General features: G+C 36.7%; 3 protein-coding genes across 5 annotated transcripts; 1 reads left to right on the top strand and 2 right to left on the bottom strand.

Annotated features, from left to right (window-relative positions):
• Positions 1–584: 584 nt before the first annotated feature.
• On the bottom strand, positions 585–5,612 carry LOC121988787 (65-kDa microtubule-associated protein 6-like). Its single transcript, XM_042542442.1, has 12 exons — positions 5,223–5,612; positions 4,737–4,940; positions 3,274–3,531; positions 2,584–2,799; positions 2,356–2,511; positions 2,116–2,275; positions 1,866–2,017; positions 1,695–1,782; positions 1,534–1,607; positions 1,373–1,447; positions 967–1,299; positions 585–861 (listed from the first exon to the last, which is right to left on the bottom strand). The coding sequence occupies exons 1-11, from the start codon at positions 5,304–5,306 to the stop codon at positions 973–975; spliced, it is 1,794 nt and encodes a 597-aa protein (XP_042398376.1). The 5' UTR covers positions 5,307–5,612; the 3' UTR covers positions 585–861; positions 967–972.
• A 7,389-nt stretch (positions 5,613–13,001) lies between these two features.
• Positions 13,002–16,216, bottom strand: LOC121988788 (cyclin-J18-like). Of its 3 annotated transcripts, none has more exons than XM_042542444.1 (9): positions 16,057–16,215; positions 15,893–15,969; positions 15,703–15,811; positions 15,477–15,575; positions 15,370–15,387; positions 15,231–15,301; positions 14,661–14,787; positions 14,516–14,576; positions 13,002–13,365 (listed from the first exon to the last, which is right to left on the bottom strand). In XM_042542444.1, the coding sequence occupies exons 1-9, from the start codon at positions 16,168–16,170 to the stop codon at positions 13,274–13,276; spliced, it is 768 nt and encodes a 255-aa protein (XP_042398378.1). In that variant the 5' UTR covers positions 16,171–16,215; the 3' UTR covers positions 13,002–13,273. The 3 variants fall into 3 exon arrangements, with proteins under 3 accessions (XP_042398378.1, XP_042398379.1, XP_042398377.1); XM_042542445.1 differs by lacking the exon at positions 13,002–13,365 and adding an exon at positions 13,384–14,246 and having other exon boundaries at positions 15,893–15,960; positions 16,057–16,208; XM_042542443.1 differs by lacking the exon at positions 13,002–13,365 and adding an exon at positions 13,387–14,246 and having other exon boundaries at positions 16,057–16,216.
• Positions 16,217–16,648: 432 nt separating this feature from the next.
• LOC121990513 (cocosin 1-like) lies at positions 16,649–18,462 on the top strand. The gene is made up of 4 exons (XM_042544630.1): positions 16,649–16,989; positions 17,077–17,351; positions 17,430–17,915; positions 18,024–18,462. Exons 1-4 carry the CDS (start codon positions 16,659–16,661, stop codon positions 18,432–18,434), a joined length of 1,503 nt encoding a protein of 500 aa, XP_042400564.1. The 5' UTR covers positions 16,649–16,658; the 3' UTR covers positions 18,435–18,462.
• Positions 18,463–18,657: the final 195 nt, after the last annotated feature.

Genomic DNA, 18,657 nt, shown 5'->3' on the forward strand with positions numbered 1-18,657 from the left:
ATCAAAGGAGGGCTTGTGGTTGACGGAGATAGGCCTCACAATCGAGGGTAAAAGAAAGTCATAATTGATGACAAAGGAGAAAGAGACGTTTGTACTCAATGATGGATGGTGAAAGGAAGCTCATAGTCAATTACAAAGAGTTAAAGAAATAATGGGGAGAGTTCATCCATGGATAAGTGATGTGGAGTTCATCCATGGACGAACAACCTTTTTTTTAGCAGAATGAGAGAGAGGACGAAAGGGAGCTCAAGATCAAAATCTATGATTGATTGCAAATTTTTCATTGCATGGAACACGTTAAGAACCTTATATTTAAAATAAATATCATTTTCTAATAAATAAATAAACCTATAGTTGTGTTGCACATATGTGGAGCACAAGTATACTCAAATAGACATATAGTTGTATTGAACTTAGAAAAAAATATATTTATATAAAAACTATTTTTCACAAAATGATAAGATTCAATATTTTTACTATACATATAAACAGTTTCTCATAACAAAATACAACTTTAAATTCACAATAATTGGCAAGGTAAATTAACCTGTACTCAGCGAGTAATAATCAAGCATATTGACCAATAACAGAAAACTATCAGAGGCGAGGAGCATTGATGTTGTGAATGTCGAATCTAAACAACTATCTACATACATGAATGTTCCCCACCAACAGCCACAAAGATTAACGAATACTTCAAAGTTAGTTCCTATATCCACATTCTAACCAGTAAATTTTACAACCAACCGACCTTGAATCTCAACTAATCTTAATAAAGCAAACCTACTGTAAGAAAATACAAATGAAGTCATTAGCTCTAATCCAAACGCTGTGACAAAGCAAAGCCAAGCAGCTTTCTTCCTGCAAAACAAAGAGAGGATCAGATGTTAAGTACCAACAGGTAGATGATTAGCCAACAAATGTAGAATTAGTAATGCATGAGCCAATGTTTGTAAATCCACAAACCTTGGGCTAGTTGCAAGGTGGGGACCCGGTAACTGAACCCATGGCTGATGCAAATGAAGATACTGCATCATCTTTAGAGATGGCAACGAAATTCAATGGAGCTGTGGATAGCCGTCGCGTCTCCTTGAAGTAGCTATTGTAACGCCCTGAGTGTGAGCGGGGTGTGAGCAGCTCAGGAGTTGCGCTGCCAACAGAAATCCGCCGGGGTGAAGGAGTCATGAAGCCATTGCCATTTACATTCTTTCTCAAACTATTACTGCGTTTTGGAGTTGGTTTGGATCCGTAAACTGCCTCCTTTTCAGTGAGAAGCAGATTTTGCAACTTTTTGTGCTCCTGTTGTGTAAATGACAGTTACTTGCCAGCACCAAGCAGAACTAATTGAGAAAATGTTAGGCTTAGATTATACCCTGTATCGTCGTTTTTCCTCTTCCTTTTGCTGTCTTTTAAGTTTATATTCTTCAAGAATGGACACTAGGCGAACCTAGAAAGATTAAACAATACTTAAAAGTTATAAAAAAGGGAAACCCGCTCCCTTCCAAATCTTATAAGAGTGAAAATTCATCCTACCCCATCATATAGGAATGTTGTATGTCGCTCATCCTCCCAAGCAAAAACTTTGTTCATTAGATTGTCCATGATAGCTAGAAGTAAGGTGTCATAAAATCAACATTAGTTACTTCATAGCATCATATATGGTTTTGGAAAGTGATGATTCAGCCAACAAGTACCTGGAATTTTGCTGATGGTGACTCTTGCCTTCTCTGCCCGTTTTAGATTCAAATGAGCACCTCTTCCAGCACTGTACTTGTTGGCGTCCTGCACACACAAGAGGAACCTTTCAATTGTGAGTTTATTCAGAAGTGGCCATCTATTATATGGTAGGCAAGCGAAATGCCAACTTTGTTGTATTCTTCAAGCCAGTCTTCTTCTTCACAAGTCAACAGCCATTTGTTTACTCTGTCAATGATTTCTTTCCTGATCATAAATTCTTCTTTAGCTTTTGTAATTTGTGTCTCAATGTTCACCAGGAGTTCTGAAGGATCAACAAGACCTAGATGTAGAGAATTGCCATCCATGCTGGGAGTTAGACAAAATATATGCTGGTAAGTGTCCTGATAAGGCTAAAAGAGATAAGAAACGGTTCCATACAAGAATCTAGCAGTGCGCAGATTTTCTCAGGTGCCGTGCTCACATCTGGTTCAATGTGTGTGTTTATGCATATCTCTTCTAGTTCTGACCTCTTCTTTAAGACGAGTTCTTTCATTCTACCAACTTTTAGTTGTTTAAGCCTTTCAACCTCGGTTTCTATCTGTCAAAAGAAAATAACAAAGTTTAACAGCTTAACAAGGTAACATCAGAATGCATAACATCAGAATACAACTCTCTGACCTGCTTGATTGTTTCAATTGAGAGCACACCCGAGCACGTAGCATCTACTTCAGAAGATCCGTGCATGTTCGTTATTACTTTGAAAGGCCTTCGCTCTTCTTCAGATGAATCCATAAGGTTCCACAATTCTATAAGTGTTTTAGCAGCATCTTGCAACTGCACCCCATAATAGATTAAAGATATATGGCTAGTGATTATCTAAATATGAAATTGCAGGACTCTATATACCTTTTGAGTGCGAATCTTTTTTTCGTTTTTAAGTTTAAGAATGGCTTCTGATAGACCCTTTATTGTTCTATCACTAATATTAGTGGGCTGCTCTATGCAAATCTCATGTAGACTTGGGTGCACTTGTTCCACTATCACCTTGAAGTCCTCCCCAAGCACACCGCACAAAGAATGCACCTCATTTACATGTTCCATCACTTTGTGAAGCCTATCAGACTGGCAGCAGCAAATACTTGGTCAAGAATGTCAGATCTAATTAGATTAAGTGATACACCAACCATAGTAGTGGATCATTTTCTATTTTCAGAAAATCATCAATGATTTACTCCATCCAATGATACACTATTAGCAGAACTTGTAAAGGCCTAACTTGTCACCTTGAAAACAAAATAATGCCTAGAAAGAACTCTAGTTATAAGATAAGATATTCATGAATCAAATTATATCTGAAAGATAACTATTTATCCACATTGTTTCTTTTTCTTTGTTATTTCATCTCCTTTCCACATATATAGGACCAAAACAACTAAATATTATATCTGGCAAGCATTAACTATGTTTCTGTATTTGGAACTTTGGTTTGAGATAAACCACAGAAATATGAAGCTAAAGTAAGAGCATTGTAACAAGAAGACCATTGGAAAGAGGAGTTATCGGGGCAGATAGAAGGTCATCGTAATTAAGCTATACCTTCTCTTTCTGGAGATTCCGTAGCTTTGCTTGATACTCGGTTAGTTTCCTTGTCGACAAATCATGTTCTTCAATCTTGACAGCGTTATCCGAAGCATTATCATGGTGACTAAATCCTGCAATCTCTGCGTTGAGCTTCTCAATCTGAGATGATAAATCTGAAAGCTGTTTGATCCTATCCTCTTTCTTTTCTCTGAGATCTTTCAGAAGTGGGGTAAGTAGACCAAGTTTTTCCTTCAGCGATGTAGGATTTCCTATCTGCATACAGAATATCATAGAAAAATCAGCAAATGCTAAACATGCAAGTAATAAATATAATCCCAGACATTTGTAGTTAGTTTGAGTTGACATCGTCATCAAGTTGTTTACGCTGTTACCCCAACTATTTGGGGCTGGCTAGATGGACATTATCCCTCCATTACACTTCATGCAGAATATCATTAATAAAATGAATCACTTTCTTTCAAGGTCGACTACAATTTTCTTTAAAATTCATCACCATGTTTACTTCATCAATGCAGCATAGAGGAAAGGGTAACATCATGAATTTACCCTTTTGTCAACCTTGCTGCTTGACAGCCCAACGTTGATGAACATTTTGTGGCGCTACCCAACTTGACCTTGACGTCGTCTCATATGCCGTCCATGATGCATTGGAACGGAAGAGGAAATCAGACTTTTCCCCTTCCTTTGCATGATCACAATGCCGCACCACATAGTTTTGGACAGAAGTAATTTTGCACCAAAAACCAACCACAGAGAGGGCTGACAGCTTCCTGCCGGAAAAACAAGCTGGTGAATGAAGAAGAGCTCCTTGAAACTAGTGATCTCATCTTCTCTACTCTCCTCCCAGATCCTACTTGAGTTAACTTGTCTATCTATAGAAAGGCTATAAATATCTAAAAGGTAGGTTATGAGGGGAAAAAATGATGTCAAACATAATAAAGTTTAAGCTTTGAATATGGTCCTGATAGTCATAGATCACTAGCTAAAACCAAGTCTCGTTGGAGACATAATCCAGGCCCCACTACTGTTTTGCTATTCAAATAGCACTTTATTGTTCCTTAGACACCATTGCACAGAAATCCTAATCTCAGTGAGGTTTGTAGTTTGACTTACAGGAGCAGTGCATACAGATAGAATGGAGTGCCTTCATCAGAGATAGGGTTAGACAACTCTTGCAGGAGTCAAGTATCAAACTGCTTACTAGAAGACCATTCCACTTACAAGTCCACTCAAAACCCTCTACAGCAGAAGACTGACATACTTGACTGGAGACAAGTGGTAAACTGTCATATGCTAATGCCAATTCCAGCTCTTAAGAATCTTATAGTCAATTCAAGTAGCAACTCATCCTATAATTTGACTAAACTATCCATCTGGTGTGCTATGAATCTGTCTTTACCAAGATGGAAGATAATTGTTTCAGTTGCTGACAAGTAAGTCGAGGAAGAGAGTAGTACCTTTAGATGCAGACTTTGTTCTCCAAGTGATACCATGAGGGATGCAAGCTCCGCTTCTTTGGCAACCAAAGATTGATGGAGGCGCGCACGTTCAATCCGGGCTTCATCCACCTTCGTCTGGTACACTTTCATGCACTCTTTTTCCAACTCCAACAGCATCAGATCCTTCTCCTCTTCACTCTCCCCAATCTCAGTCCATATTTTCTGTTATTGCAAGCAGACTAAAGCACTTAGCATGCACTGAGCTGAACCAATCAGTAAAGGTATTCCAACAAACAAAAGAAAGCGTTATTGTTTTCATTCACAAACCCTAACAGCCAACACTTCTGCATTAGGGTTTCGTCTTAACAACCAGGCGAACTGTTGTTGCCCAGAACACTGGCATTAAAACCCTAGCAGAGTCAAAAATCCGTTTCCCATGGCTTCGGGAACAAATAAAGTGAGCAAAAATGGTTACCACGGTGAGGCATAGAAAGAGATTCGCACCTCAAGTTCCTGGAGCAAAGTGCCGCACGTGGTCTCCAAGCTGATACTAGCCCGCACGCCGCCAAGAACACCAAGTCCTGCCATTACCGCTGCTTCCCGCGCCTTAATTTTCCACAGCAAAGAAGCGACAAAGCCGATGCCTTTCCGCCCCCTTCTTGGCCAAGCACCAGTAAGAACACAAGAAAAGATCACAGCTCTTGTAAACAAGCAACGCCGAGCGGCGTGGCGACGGAGAGACTCGAGAGGAGGAGAGAAGCGGCTCAAGCTCGCAACTTTGGGGAGGAATGCAAGAGCTTTTAAGGAGTTTGAGCCTCCAACGCGAAGGCGAGTCAAAAGCAGAAGCAACTCCACTCCCTACTCGCTTCTACACTTCTACCGAGCAAGCAAAGGGAGAGTTAAAAAAATAACGGGGATTATTTATTTATTTATTTTTGGTGCTTTTATTGCCATTTTCTTCCTCGAAAAACTACCCTGAGGCCTGAGAAGATTATTTATTTATTCATGGCTGAGTTTTTATTTTATTTTCAAAAACTATTTTTGAAGATATAAAACAATCTTTTGTTTAGAAAAAAAAAGCTCGTTTTTACTGAATTGCAGAGGAGAATATTTCTTGAGCGGGTCATTCAATTCAGAATGTGCTGTATTTACTTGTCTTTCTGTGATCATGCAGCTTCACACGTCACGGGAACTGAGAGTGGGGGAAAATAATAATAATAAATAAATAAAACAAAATATCTATTTTTTTCAATAAAAAGTGATATTATTCCTCTAAACTGATAGTATCGTCGATTCTATACTCTATAAAAATATATAACAAATAAATCGTGAGGGATATTATAAAACATTTTGCATATGTCGAAAATTAATTTTAAGATTGATTAGAACAAACACTATACGGATATCAATTGCTCCAACTCATGGGGCACGTCTTTTTTTAATGAATCATCAAATAATCATTCTATATTGATTTATTATCAAAATAGCGCTTCACACATATATAAAATGACACAATTAACTTGTATAATAAAGTAACAATTTATTCTCATTATTATCTTTCTTATTTTTTTCATCTAACTCGACATGTTGTAGCAGCTATGGTATAATAGATGTTACAACTAAGCTACTATACAATTATAACAACTACAGTTCCATAGCTGATATAATATGAAAAAAAGTTAAAACTAAAATTATTCAAAGCTTCCAAAAGATTTAAATGATATTTTTTAGCTTAAAAACTGGTCATTACAAGTTTATTCCTATAATAAATTATAGATATTGAACAAGTTTCGATTTAATATATTGTATATTCAGTAATTCAACCTAGTAGTTATGACATTTCAAAGTTTAAGATTTAACATTTAAGTTGCTAGAACATGAAGTTAAATTGTAAATTTTGACATGTTATAGCTTTTGACTCAGATTGAATCACGAGACACACAATATATCAAATCAAAACTCATTCAAATATCTTCAATTTAATATATTGTATGTCATGTGGTTTAATCCGAATTAAAAATTATGATATCTCAAAGTTTATCCAACATACATGTTGTATCAATAATGAAATCGTAGTTGTTACAACTACAAGTTTAACTTTAAAATGTCATAACTTTTGATTTAAGTTGAACTATGAAACACAAAACATATCAAATCGAAACTCGTTCAAAAAATTTCGATTTAATATATTTTGTGTTTCGTGATTCAATCCGAGTCAAAAGTTATATTCTCTCAAAAATTACCTAGCATATACGTTGTAGTAGCTACGAAACCGTAGTTGCTATAACTGTGCGACAACTCAGTTATAGTAGCTATGAAATCGTAGATACTACAACTTTAAGATGCCATAACTTTTAATTCGAGTTGAATCACAAGACACATAATATATCAAATTGAAACTTATTCAGAGATCTTCAATTTATATATTGTACATTCTATGGTTTAACCTGAATTAAAAGTTATAGTCTCTTTAAAAAAAAGATAGAATGGTTACCTTAGCGGCCCCCTAGTGCCAGCCCCATGGATATAGAAGGAGGTAAATACAGGTATAAAGGGCAAGGCGCATGGTAGGCCAATTATAGTCTCTTAAAATTATAACTTGTAGTTGTAGCAGCTAAGGTTTCATAGCTATTACAATATGTATACTCAATAAAATTTAAAAGACCATAACTTTTGACTTGGCTTGAACAATGTGACGCATAATATATCAAATCAAAGATCTAAATGAGTCTTGATTTGATATATTGTATATTTCATAGTTCAATCCAAATAAAAAATTATGATCTCTTAAAGTTAAATTTATAGTTGTAACAACTACAGTCACACAATATATCAAATCAAAAATCTCTGAACAAATTTTGATTTAATATATTGTGCATCTCATGATTAAACCTGAGTCAAAAATTATAATCTCTCAAAATTTACAGTTTAACATGCACGATATAACAATTACAAAATCGTAGTTATTATAAAGTAAATATTAAATCTTAAACTTTAAAAGGTGATAATTTTTTACTCGAATTGAATTATGAAATATATAATATATCAAATCAAACCTTGTTCAGATATCTACATCTTGTTATTAGGTGAAACCTATAAAAGCTTAATTTTAAGCTAAAAAAATATCGTTTAAATCTTTTTTAGAAACTCCGAATAATTTTAATTTTAATTTTTTTTCATATTGTAGCACCTAATCGTAGTTGTTATAATTGTTTGATAACTCAATTGTAGTAGCTACAAGACTATAGTTACTATAATTATATAACATATATGGGTAATTGTTACAATATGTCAATTTAGATGGAGAAAAAAAATATAATGAAAGATAATAATGAGAATAAGTTATTATACTGTGATGTTTGACAATTATAGCATTTTATGAGATGAGGTATTAATTTCATAATATATCAACGTAGACGCCCCCTTAAGGCATGTCCTTTGTTTTTCCCCCAAAAAATAATAATAAAAATAAAAAGAAATTAAAATGTGGTGGTGAAATTTACGTTTATTGTCCATTGAGTTAGTAGCAAGTTAAGTTTCAGACTTTCAGGACGAGAATAAATTCTTTTTTATGCTTAATATATTTAAGTTTATTTATTTTCTTATGAGCTTGTTTTAAATTTATTGTAATACTTTGTGGGGTTGACTATCCACTTGCGTCAATTTGCCACCAACTCGGGTCCTATCGGGAACTAACTTTGGATTTATTTTGTATACATGATTGATTATTATAATAAATTTTTAAAAATACTTATTTAAAAACTTAGATATTGTTCAATTCGGTATTTCTAACGTGTTAATCAGACACATCGTTCTACATGTCAATCTGGCTATATAAATAAATATGATTATTTTACTTTATCAAAATCAATATCAGCAAGGTGAAATTAATTGATGGATTCATATATAAACAATTAGAAGAGTGTCTGAAGCAGGAATCGTTTTTTAATTATTCAACATCAACATAATTAGTAACAAGTAAGATGACAAATTATGGAGAGTAACGAATGACCATATATTTTCTTCATTAAAATTGAATATTCATAAATATCTATGGGTTTAAATACGCATTTGTTAAATATTTAACAATTAAGTACATGATTGAAAGCTATGTATAAACCGCAGACTGAGATGGGTCTATTGTTCAAATTTATTTCTTAGCTGTCTTATTCTTCTTTTTTTGTTCTTTCTATTCCACGACATGTGGATGATTATTAACTTCATAAGCATGATTTTAACAAAGCATTATCTGATCTCCAAGTAAGAGCACCAAAGCATCATCTTATTTTCCTAATTAGGCTTGTGAATCCATTAAAGCTGTTTTTAGGTAAAGATTATGAATGAATGTTCAAATGCATATGATATGAATCCCATTAAGACATTTGATTCATTTTGCATACAAATTGCACACTTGCAATTGGGAAAAAAAAACAGCGAGCAAGGATTTTTTTTTTTTTGTGTGTGTGTTTTTTGTTTTAAAAAAAGAGACTGAAAAATGAAGATGTGACTTGGCACCAGCCCATGGAGCAATCCAGAACAGAATAGAGAAAGAAGCTAAAAAAGAAAGAATTAAAAGAAACAATGATCCATTCACCAACCAACAAATACAAATAAAAATTGTTTCAAGCATCTCCAAATTTAATGACAGTCATGGAGAATCTTATCCTAAAGGTGCATGGATGAGCATGAATGAGTCAGGTATCCCTGCCATCAATATTTTTTTCTCCTATTTTCTACCAACTGATCTAAATTAACAATTCAGGTAATCTAGAATTGAGATGAATCCTAATCCTAGCAGAATCACATTTGTCTTCCTAAGAATCTACGTGTACCACAATCTTTCTAATGATTCAGTTTGGCTGGCAAACAGCTTAAGAAACCACTGTATTAATCTAAGCAGCCATTGATGACAGGGTTCCTTTGTTATTCTTATCAGACGCCCATTAGTTGTTAAATCTAGCAACAGCTACTATGATTTCCATTGTACCAGAACAAGGAGATGATAATCCTTACAAGGCTTCCATCTAGACCTGACCACGGTTCGGAACCGACGGTTCGACGGTTCGGAACCGCCGGTTCGACGGTTCCAGGCAGGTCGACCCTTAACCTTAACCGCCCAAAACGGTTACGGTTCACGGTTCAGAACCGCCGGTTCACGGTTCGGTTCACGGTTCGTCACGGTTCAAGATTAATATGTTAATAAAAATTAAAAATTAAAAATTAAACATTAAACATTAAAAATTAGAAATTAAAATTTATTAAAAAAAGGGCTTGCACTTATTTAAGTTGCCTACGTATCCCTTTAGGGGAATCAAAGCCCACGTAGTTCTTTTACATTTTTATCCTTTTACATTTTCATTCACTTCCATTTCCTGTTCCTGTCGTATTTGTTCCTTCAGTATCAAAATCTTCAACTTCGTCATCTGAAAGTTGCATTCCTTGGATTCTTTTCTCCGCTCTGGTCCAATCGTCCAGTAATGCTTGGGCTTCCAATGAGTCAGGAGACAAAGTTGATCGTCGTTCATCTAATATGTTGCCGCCGGCACTGAACGTCTGCTCCACAGCAAAAATTTCTTTGCCGATCACGGAGAGAACGGAAAGCTTTGAGCCTTCTGTGACCACCACTTTAAGATATCGAAGTTTTCGCTATCTGCTTCATTAAAATCAAAAGAAGTCGTAAAATAATTCTCAAGTTCCTGTGTGGAACTTGAGGATCCCCGTGGACGTTTTGTCCGTTCTTTTAATAAGAGTTGTGCTTTTGTAAGTTTTAAATTACTACTAGTAGTTTGTTGAATTTCAGAAATATTAATTTGTGTTCCATATTTTGCATAATATTGATTATAAATATCATATAAATAAATTCTAACATTATATATAATATTAATTTGGATCAGGGGAAGAAAATCTTTAATTGGAATTAAAGCATCATAATATAAAGTTAACATTTCTTGTAAAACTTCTAATTTAAATCTAGGATCTAAAGCAAATGCAATTAAATAAATTTCAGGAATTAAATAAAAATATTTTTCCCATTTAGTTTTCATAGCTAAGATGCAAGGAGATAAAGATTCATTATTAATATGTTCATTTAAAACTAATACTATATTAGAAAAATTTTCTAAAACTAATTGAGCTGAGATAATAAACACCGGAAAGTTGTTCGGTTGCATCATTAAATACTTTTAAAATTTCACAAATACTACTACAAATATTCCATTGTTGTGAAAATAAATATATATTAGCATTAGTGTTTTGTGCAAAAATGAACATAATAATTCTTTATATTGAAATGAATCTTGTAATAATTGGTATGTTGAATTCCAACGTGTTGGTACATCACGTGGAAATTTTTAGTCTCATTCCATTAATTTTACAAAACCTACCCCATTGTTTCATTATAGATGGATGAGACCATAAATAAGAAATTGCAATTCTAATTGGTTTAATATAACTTTCTAAAATTTTAAACCATCTTGAACACATAAATTTAAAACATGGCATACACAACGAATATGAAAAATAAACCTCCAATAATAGGTTGACAAACAAATTTTAGATCATCTATACAAGCGGTATTAGAACTAGCATTATCTAATGATATTGAAAATATTTTATGAGTTAAACCATATTCTTCTAAAATTAAACATAATAATTGTGCGATATTATGAGCATTATGTGATTCATCAAAACCTCTATAAGCTAATAATCTTTTGGAGATTCCAAGAGTTATCGATCCAATGGCAAGTCACACCCATATACGAATGTGTTTGCCAATGATCACTCCAAATATCGGAACATAAAGAAACTTTATTATCTAATTTACTAAATTCATCAATTAAATTCTTTTTCCTTGTTTTACTAATTTTTAATTGTACGAGTAAGTGTAGTCCTAGGAACACGTTTAGCACATGGATTAAGAGATTCTTTACAAAATCTTCAAATGTGCATTTAGATCCAAAACTAAAAGAAAGATGTTCTACGAAACAAATTTAGCTAATGATTCTCTTAATTTATTATCCGAATATAAAATAAACCGGAATCGGTACTACCGCTAGTTGAAGAAAATCTTGATAATTGTGTTTGAGAACGGTCGAGTCCATATTCCGTCGGGTGCTTCGTTTCTACATGTCGTTTCAACGACCCATGCATTTCTCCCGACGGAAGAGTGACCTTCTCAAAATGTTTAGTAAAAATAGAAGACTTTAGAGGAGGAAGTTCCCGAACCTTAGAAGTAATTGCATCGGTACTTCCTTGTGTTTCGGGTGTCGGATTCGGAAGATGCTCGATCTCATCATCGGTGGATTGAATGTTGGGGTCCTCCTCCCGCGGATTCATTATTTGTTTTCCCTTCCGAGCTCGAGATGATGCACCTCCGCGGCCTCCTTCCATTGTAATTGAAAATGAAAGCGCGTAGAGATTAGAGAATACGAAAATGAGATTAAGAGTAGAGAAGATGTGTGTGAAAAATGATGAAATGAGCTCTCTATTTATAGAGTTTTGATAGTAACGGACACTAAATCATAACCATTGATCAAAAAACGGCCAAATGATCCTAACCGTTGAAAAAAAATAACCAAAAAACCCTCCCAACGGCTATGAACCGCCGGTTAACCGGCGGTTCAAGCCGTTTAAAAACAAAAAAATTTGTTTGCGGTTGAACTGCCGGTTCCGGTTCGACCCGGCGAACCGGGTCAACGGGCAACCGGCCCGTTGACCCGGTTACGGGCCCGGGCCGGGTCCGGGCCAGACCCGGCCCGGGGTCGGGTCTACTTCCATCCCTATCTTTGACAAGAACACTGATGGACAAGTGTTAACCAATTATTAGTTGAGGCCTCATTCTAATGCTTGTCAAACGTAACCTCAATAGGTCAAGATTATGGCTATGAATATGACCTAAAGTTCCAAAGAGATCAGCTTTGTGACACTAGTGAAGGATTGGGACTTTGTTGCTTGAACAGATACCTATGGAGATAACACAAGGAGCAGAAGTATAACCGTGGCCATTAATTCTTTGATAATATTTGATTGACCGTCACTGAAGAGAAAAAACCAAATCGACATTATTTTGGACAAAGCTAAAGAGGAAGCTCGAACAAGAAAAAGAATGAGTAAATGATAATCCAGATAGCAGAACTAAGTACCATGTCTGTAAGGATGAAGTTTGTTGCTCTCCTTGTACTGCAACTTGAACCTTCTGCTGCTGACATGATTAATGAAATGAACAAGTGAACTCGTATAGAAACATGATAGCCACAATGCTGGGGTTCTCATCTTGCTTTGTAATGAAAAGAACTTATCATACAAAGTATAGGATAATAGCAACAAGTACATTACATTACACTGAGAAATCCACTTATAAGCTTTGTCAAAGAATTATTTACACAAGCCACTAGAACTTGCTGCCACCAATAGCATGGCTCTTGCCATGCCTCAGAGTATATCCATTTTGCTGATAACTAGTATTTGTTGTTTGCACTGAACTTGAATTTATGACACTATTCACAAAGCTGCGATATCACCTTGCAAAACCTCACTGGGGCAAGACTTTTCTTGGTCTACTTTTCCTTCTCAGGTTTTAGCACATGGACAAGAATTGCTGCCACAGTCTTTGCGATCTCTTCTTCTGAATAGTTGGTAACAAATTTCACTGCAACAAGGTGACAGATATTCTCAAATGGCAATAAAATATTAACCAAAGTGCAAATCATATTAACAATAACTGTAGCCGAACATGGTTCATATACAAAATGGACCGTGCATATTTGCATATATACTGTACAATGAAAGATAATGCACTGAACATGCATCAGGCAAAACTTAATGGAGTATATACAATACATCATCAGATGCCATTTCAATAACTCGTCACTTTGCCATGAAACCGAGGCCTAGCTTTCCAGTGAAAATAAGTACAGACGTTTTTACATGAAAATAAATTAACCAACGTTTGTGATTTGTTCATTTCTTATTTGAATTTACAGTTATTCAGCTTTATCTAGAGTGAGTTACAGATTTCGAGGTAGTGTGAAGGGGCAATGAGTACACTTACATCATTGCCCATTCTTGAGTTGAAAAAACAAGGTTGAAATCAGGTTTTTTCTTTTCCATATTCATACATGCTTATTGTAGAACTAGTGAAATTTTAATTGAAATCTTGTAGATACCATAAAACATCTCCAAGTTTATATAGACTTTTCTATGCCCTTGATTGTCTGTCCTTTTATGATCTAGCAAGGGATGGAATAAATTCTGATACAGAAAGATTGGTTGTATGTTACATGAGGTTTTACATAATGAATCATACCTACAGGTAAAAAACAAAATCTGTGGTTCTTATGCTCAAATGACATGTCTTTAGAATGGAACAATGCTGATCCTAAAGTAACCGAAATCTTAGAGAATGTCCTCAAAGAAATCTGACACAATTACTTCACAATAAGCTTTGAGTTGGAGCACAAGTAACAACACCATTGCACCAGTTCCCATGGAGTAAACAATATGAATGCCAAATTGACTGTAAATCAAAATCTGAAATGTTTAACCAAACCAATCATGAATTTCGTATTAACTATGATGAATGGAGCTACAGATAAAAACATAAGAATTTAAGAATGAAGCAATTCTATTTAAGGGAAAAAGCTGTTTATTGCAGACATATCAACACTAATAAACAGTTAATTTACCTCACCAAAAAAAAGGTAAACACTGTAGATAAAGGACTTTGCATTATATAAGGCTTGGAAAGTTGACTGCAACGAGAAACTATAAATTGAAAAGAGTAAACTTATGGCACTTACCCCAAGGAATAAGTGGAAACTCCCAACATTGCTTAGGAACACAGATGACATATGCAGCAATCTGTGAGATAGCTTAGAATGATTTTGATGGTTGGAAATACCAAGATAAGAAAACTATCTTCCATTGATAAGATAATGAACTCACAAGGACAGCGGATGCAAGCAAACAAGGAGACGTGAAAAGCATGGAAGTTTCTTCTGTTTCATACAGAAGATCTAGGATATCTATGCATGCATCAAGGCTTACATGCTCACCTAGCTTCGAAAGTGTGCTGCAGCATAAGATGATACCATCTGAAGTGAAGTTATAAATTTAAAAATTTATCAGAGTTCACAGCTTTAGCAGATTGAAAACATGGACCTAAAACTTAATCTAACAAATAAGAAAGAAAATTAACCTAATACCTACTACCTACCTTAGAAGAGTTGTAATCAAATTTGTTCCTCTTTTAAGGAGTTAGTAGACCCTAGGAAGTGGCTGTTTGTATGAGAAAATTCATGAACTCTGCATCATACAATCTGAAGGTTGTTGCCAATATGCTTTTTAAAGTCCGGAACTTAATAGAATAGTATATGTAAGCTAAAAGGCTATATTGAATTTGTTTAAAGATCAAATCTGACACACTCACTAGCTTTCACTTCACCTTGTTGTGACTTATCATGACTTAATTCCGATAAAAGATATTGTGAAAACTATCATTGGCCAACATAGTACCTGAACTGGATGAGCAGATCCTCTAAAAAATTGAAAGCAATATTTGAAGCTCCAATATCATATCCTGACACCTATAAAGCAGTTTCCAAATCTGAACCCTTTGACATGGAAGGACCTATAACCCTTAGAAAAACCATACCTCCATGAAGACCAACTCCTGCAAACATGAAGTCAACTAAAACTAATCACAATGAACGTGATTAAATAAACCTTATCTGATCAGCTAAATCGGGATTCAGGACTGACAGCTTCGACGAAATCCTTAGTGGTAAAATGCTGGTCAATAATAAGCTTATCACCCAAAGCCTTCAGACTCTTCACTGAAAGAGGGCTTCTATCATGAATCTGCAACCCGCAAAAGGAGAAACATAATCAACATGATGCTGAAAAAGGTAAAAGATCAACTTTCCCCCACAAACAGAAAGTGAAGTCTTTGGTTTTTTAGAAACCGAGAGAAGGAATTCTATCTTACTTTGTTGGAAATCCAAATCGAGGCCAAGGAAAAGAGCTGCAAATTGCTCTCCCTGACAGGTCGAAGAAGCCAGCTCCCACCATCCTTCTCCTCCAACGATGGGGCTTTCCTACGTGGAAAATAGAGACCGAACAGGACCAATGAGAGATACTCACAGACGGAAGGGCCAACTGTTTAACCAGTAATATACCTGCAAAGCGATGGTAGGAATCGATCGACAAAGAAAGTTAAAGCGGTGTACTTGATAATCGGACGACACTGGAGTTGCTTTTAGGTTTAGAGTAAGAAAAATAGGATTAGGTTTAGGAATCGATCGAGGTTAGAGGGCCGATGAGTCGGGCGAAGAGAAGATACCGACGTCGCGTGGAGGACGAACTCGACCAGGCGGTGGCGGAGGGATGGAGAAATAGAGTAGGACGAAAAATACGCCGACGCCGACGCCGGTGAACACCATCTTCCAATCTCCATTTCCCTATTTCTGAGCGCCACCCTGTGAGTTTGAAAATAACCAAATGCTCCCTCTGCTTTTTTTTTGGAACCATAGCAAGGCGTCGGCCCACCCAACATGAAGCCGACATAAATGAAGCCCAACAAACAAGGAGCCCTAATTATCATAATTGTCCAAAAAAAATGCCTCTATTTTTTTTTTTAAAAAAATAAAAGTTAAATTTATATCTTATTATATATTTTATATAAAAAAATTCCCATATTGCGAAATGATTTTGTTGCAGAAGCTGAAGCTTTAGTTGTTGCTCACATAGTCACATGTTGTTTGCAGTGGGAGGTTGAGCTTCACAACTGATGCACATTGTCTCCTTCTCACCAAATCATTCAATTTGTCCAAGGCATATAACCATCCACCAACCTCTTCATCTCTTTTTAGCCTATAAATAGCTCCAAGACCCCCCTTTCCTTGCTCTCCATCACAGCTAGCACCATTCAATCACTTGCCGATCATGGCTAACTCCACGGCTCTCTTGCTCCTCTCCCTCGCTCTTTGCTTTCTCCCTTCTCTCGCCCAATTCAGCTTCGGCCAGCAGGGTTCCGGCCAGCCGTTGTTGAGCCAACGTCGTCTCGGCTACCGGAGCCAATGCCAGCTCGAGCGCCTCGCCGCCCTCGAACCTACTCGCCGCGTGCCGTCGGAGGCTGGCTTCACCGAGTACTTTGACCAATTTCATGAGCAGTTGCAGTGTGCCGGCGTAGTCGCCTACCGGCGCACCATTCAACCAAGAGGCCTCGTCTTGCCTTACTACTCCAATGCCCCTAAACTGGTCTACATAATCCAAGGTTTGTCTTCTTTTTACAAGTATTTATGTACCATGACATTGAATTGTCGTCTTCATTGATAGTATATATATACGTGCAAATGTGCAGGCAGAGGTATCTCAGGAACCGTGATTCCTGGCTGCCCAGAGTCATTCCAATCTCTGCGACAAAGTTTCGAGCAACAATGGGAAGAGGAAGTCGAAAGCCAGAGCCAACGTTTCAGGGACGAACACCAAAAGGTTCAATTCTTCCGAGAGGGCGATGTTCTCGCATACACTGCCGGCCTCGCTAATTGGGTCTACAATAACGGTGAAGTTCCTATCATCGCAATCGCTGTCGCCGACACGAGCAGCAACGCCAACCAACTCGATCGCCAACACAGAGTCAGTTCAAATTAAATTAGCAATTTACTATAATTTACCATAATATGATTTTAATTAATAATTAATATGTGCGTTTAGCAATTTCTATTGGCGGGTAGAGAGAGACGATCCCAAGAGCAAAGCGCGCAGGCAGAGGAGAGAATCCAGCAACAGAAGGGGAATAACCTCCTGAGCGGCTTCGAACTCGAGCTACTGGCTGAGGCTCTGGGAGTCGACAAGGAAGTCGTGAGGAAGATTCAAAATCTAAACGACGACAACAGAGGCGACATTGTTCGCGTGGAGAAAGGGCTACAAACGTTGGAACCGCAGAGGCGTGCCGAGCAGGAAGCTCGAGAGCAAGAGAGAGAGGAAAGAGAAGAGACGCGAGAGATACCATGCGCCCACCGTCTGTGCTACGCCCTGGGGGCAACCTACTGCACCCTCAAGAACAGACAAAACATTGCCAATCCCTCTCTCGCCGACTACTACAATCCACGCGCTGGAAGACTCACGAGCCTCAACATCCAAAAGCTTCCCATCCTTCGGTTCATCCAACTCAGCGCTGAAAGAGGAGTTCTTCGACGGGTATATATATCGATCATTCACATCGTTACTATAAAGTATAAGCATTTAAACACTGACATCTAGCTAATTTTCTGATCTCTTGTCTCTCTTAATTGTACTACTATGCAGAATGCAATTCAACCACCTCACTGGAATATCAATGCTCACAGTATCATGTATGTGGTAAGGGGAAGTGGTCGCTTGCAGGTGGTGGGCCACCGAGGTCGAACCGTGTTCGACGGCGAGCTCCGGCAAGGACAGCTGTTGGTGGTCCCACAGCAACACGTAGTAGTCAAGAAGGCACAGAGCGAGCAGTTTGAGTGGATTTCATTCAAGACCAACGAGAATGCGTTGGCGAGCCATATTGTGGGTAAAGCATCGCTTCTTCGAGGAATCCCGGTGGAGGTGCTGATGAACTCCTACCGCATCTCAAGGGAGGAGGCTCGGAGAGTCAAGTTCAATAGAGGAAATGAGATAGCGATATTTAGCCCGCGACAGGAGAACGAAGAGTTGCGTAACGTACTCGAGAGTGTCGCATAATAAACAATCAAGGTTGTAATGGAATAATAATAAGGCTATGCGGAATAAAATAAAGTTTGATTTGGACTACTACATTGAGTTCAGTGAGTCAAGTAATTTATTTGATATATATCTTTTTTGAGATTTTTTACCGATATCTTATTTTTCTAAATGTTAATAATAATTCCTTCTTTTTTATTATCCTTTACTTTATTTTTTTTATCAAAAAACTATTTACTCCAAA

The sequence above is a fragment of the Zingiber officinale genome, chromosome 6B (genome assembly GCF_018446385.1).
Source record: "Zingiber officinale cultivar Zhangliang chromosome 6B, Zo_v1.1, whole genome shotgun sequence".
Taxonomy (NCBI): domain Eukaryota; kingdom Viridiplantae; phylum Streptophyta; class Magnoliopsida; order Zingiberales; family Zingiberaceae; genus Zingiber; species Zingiber officinale.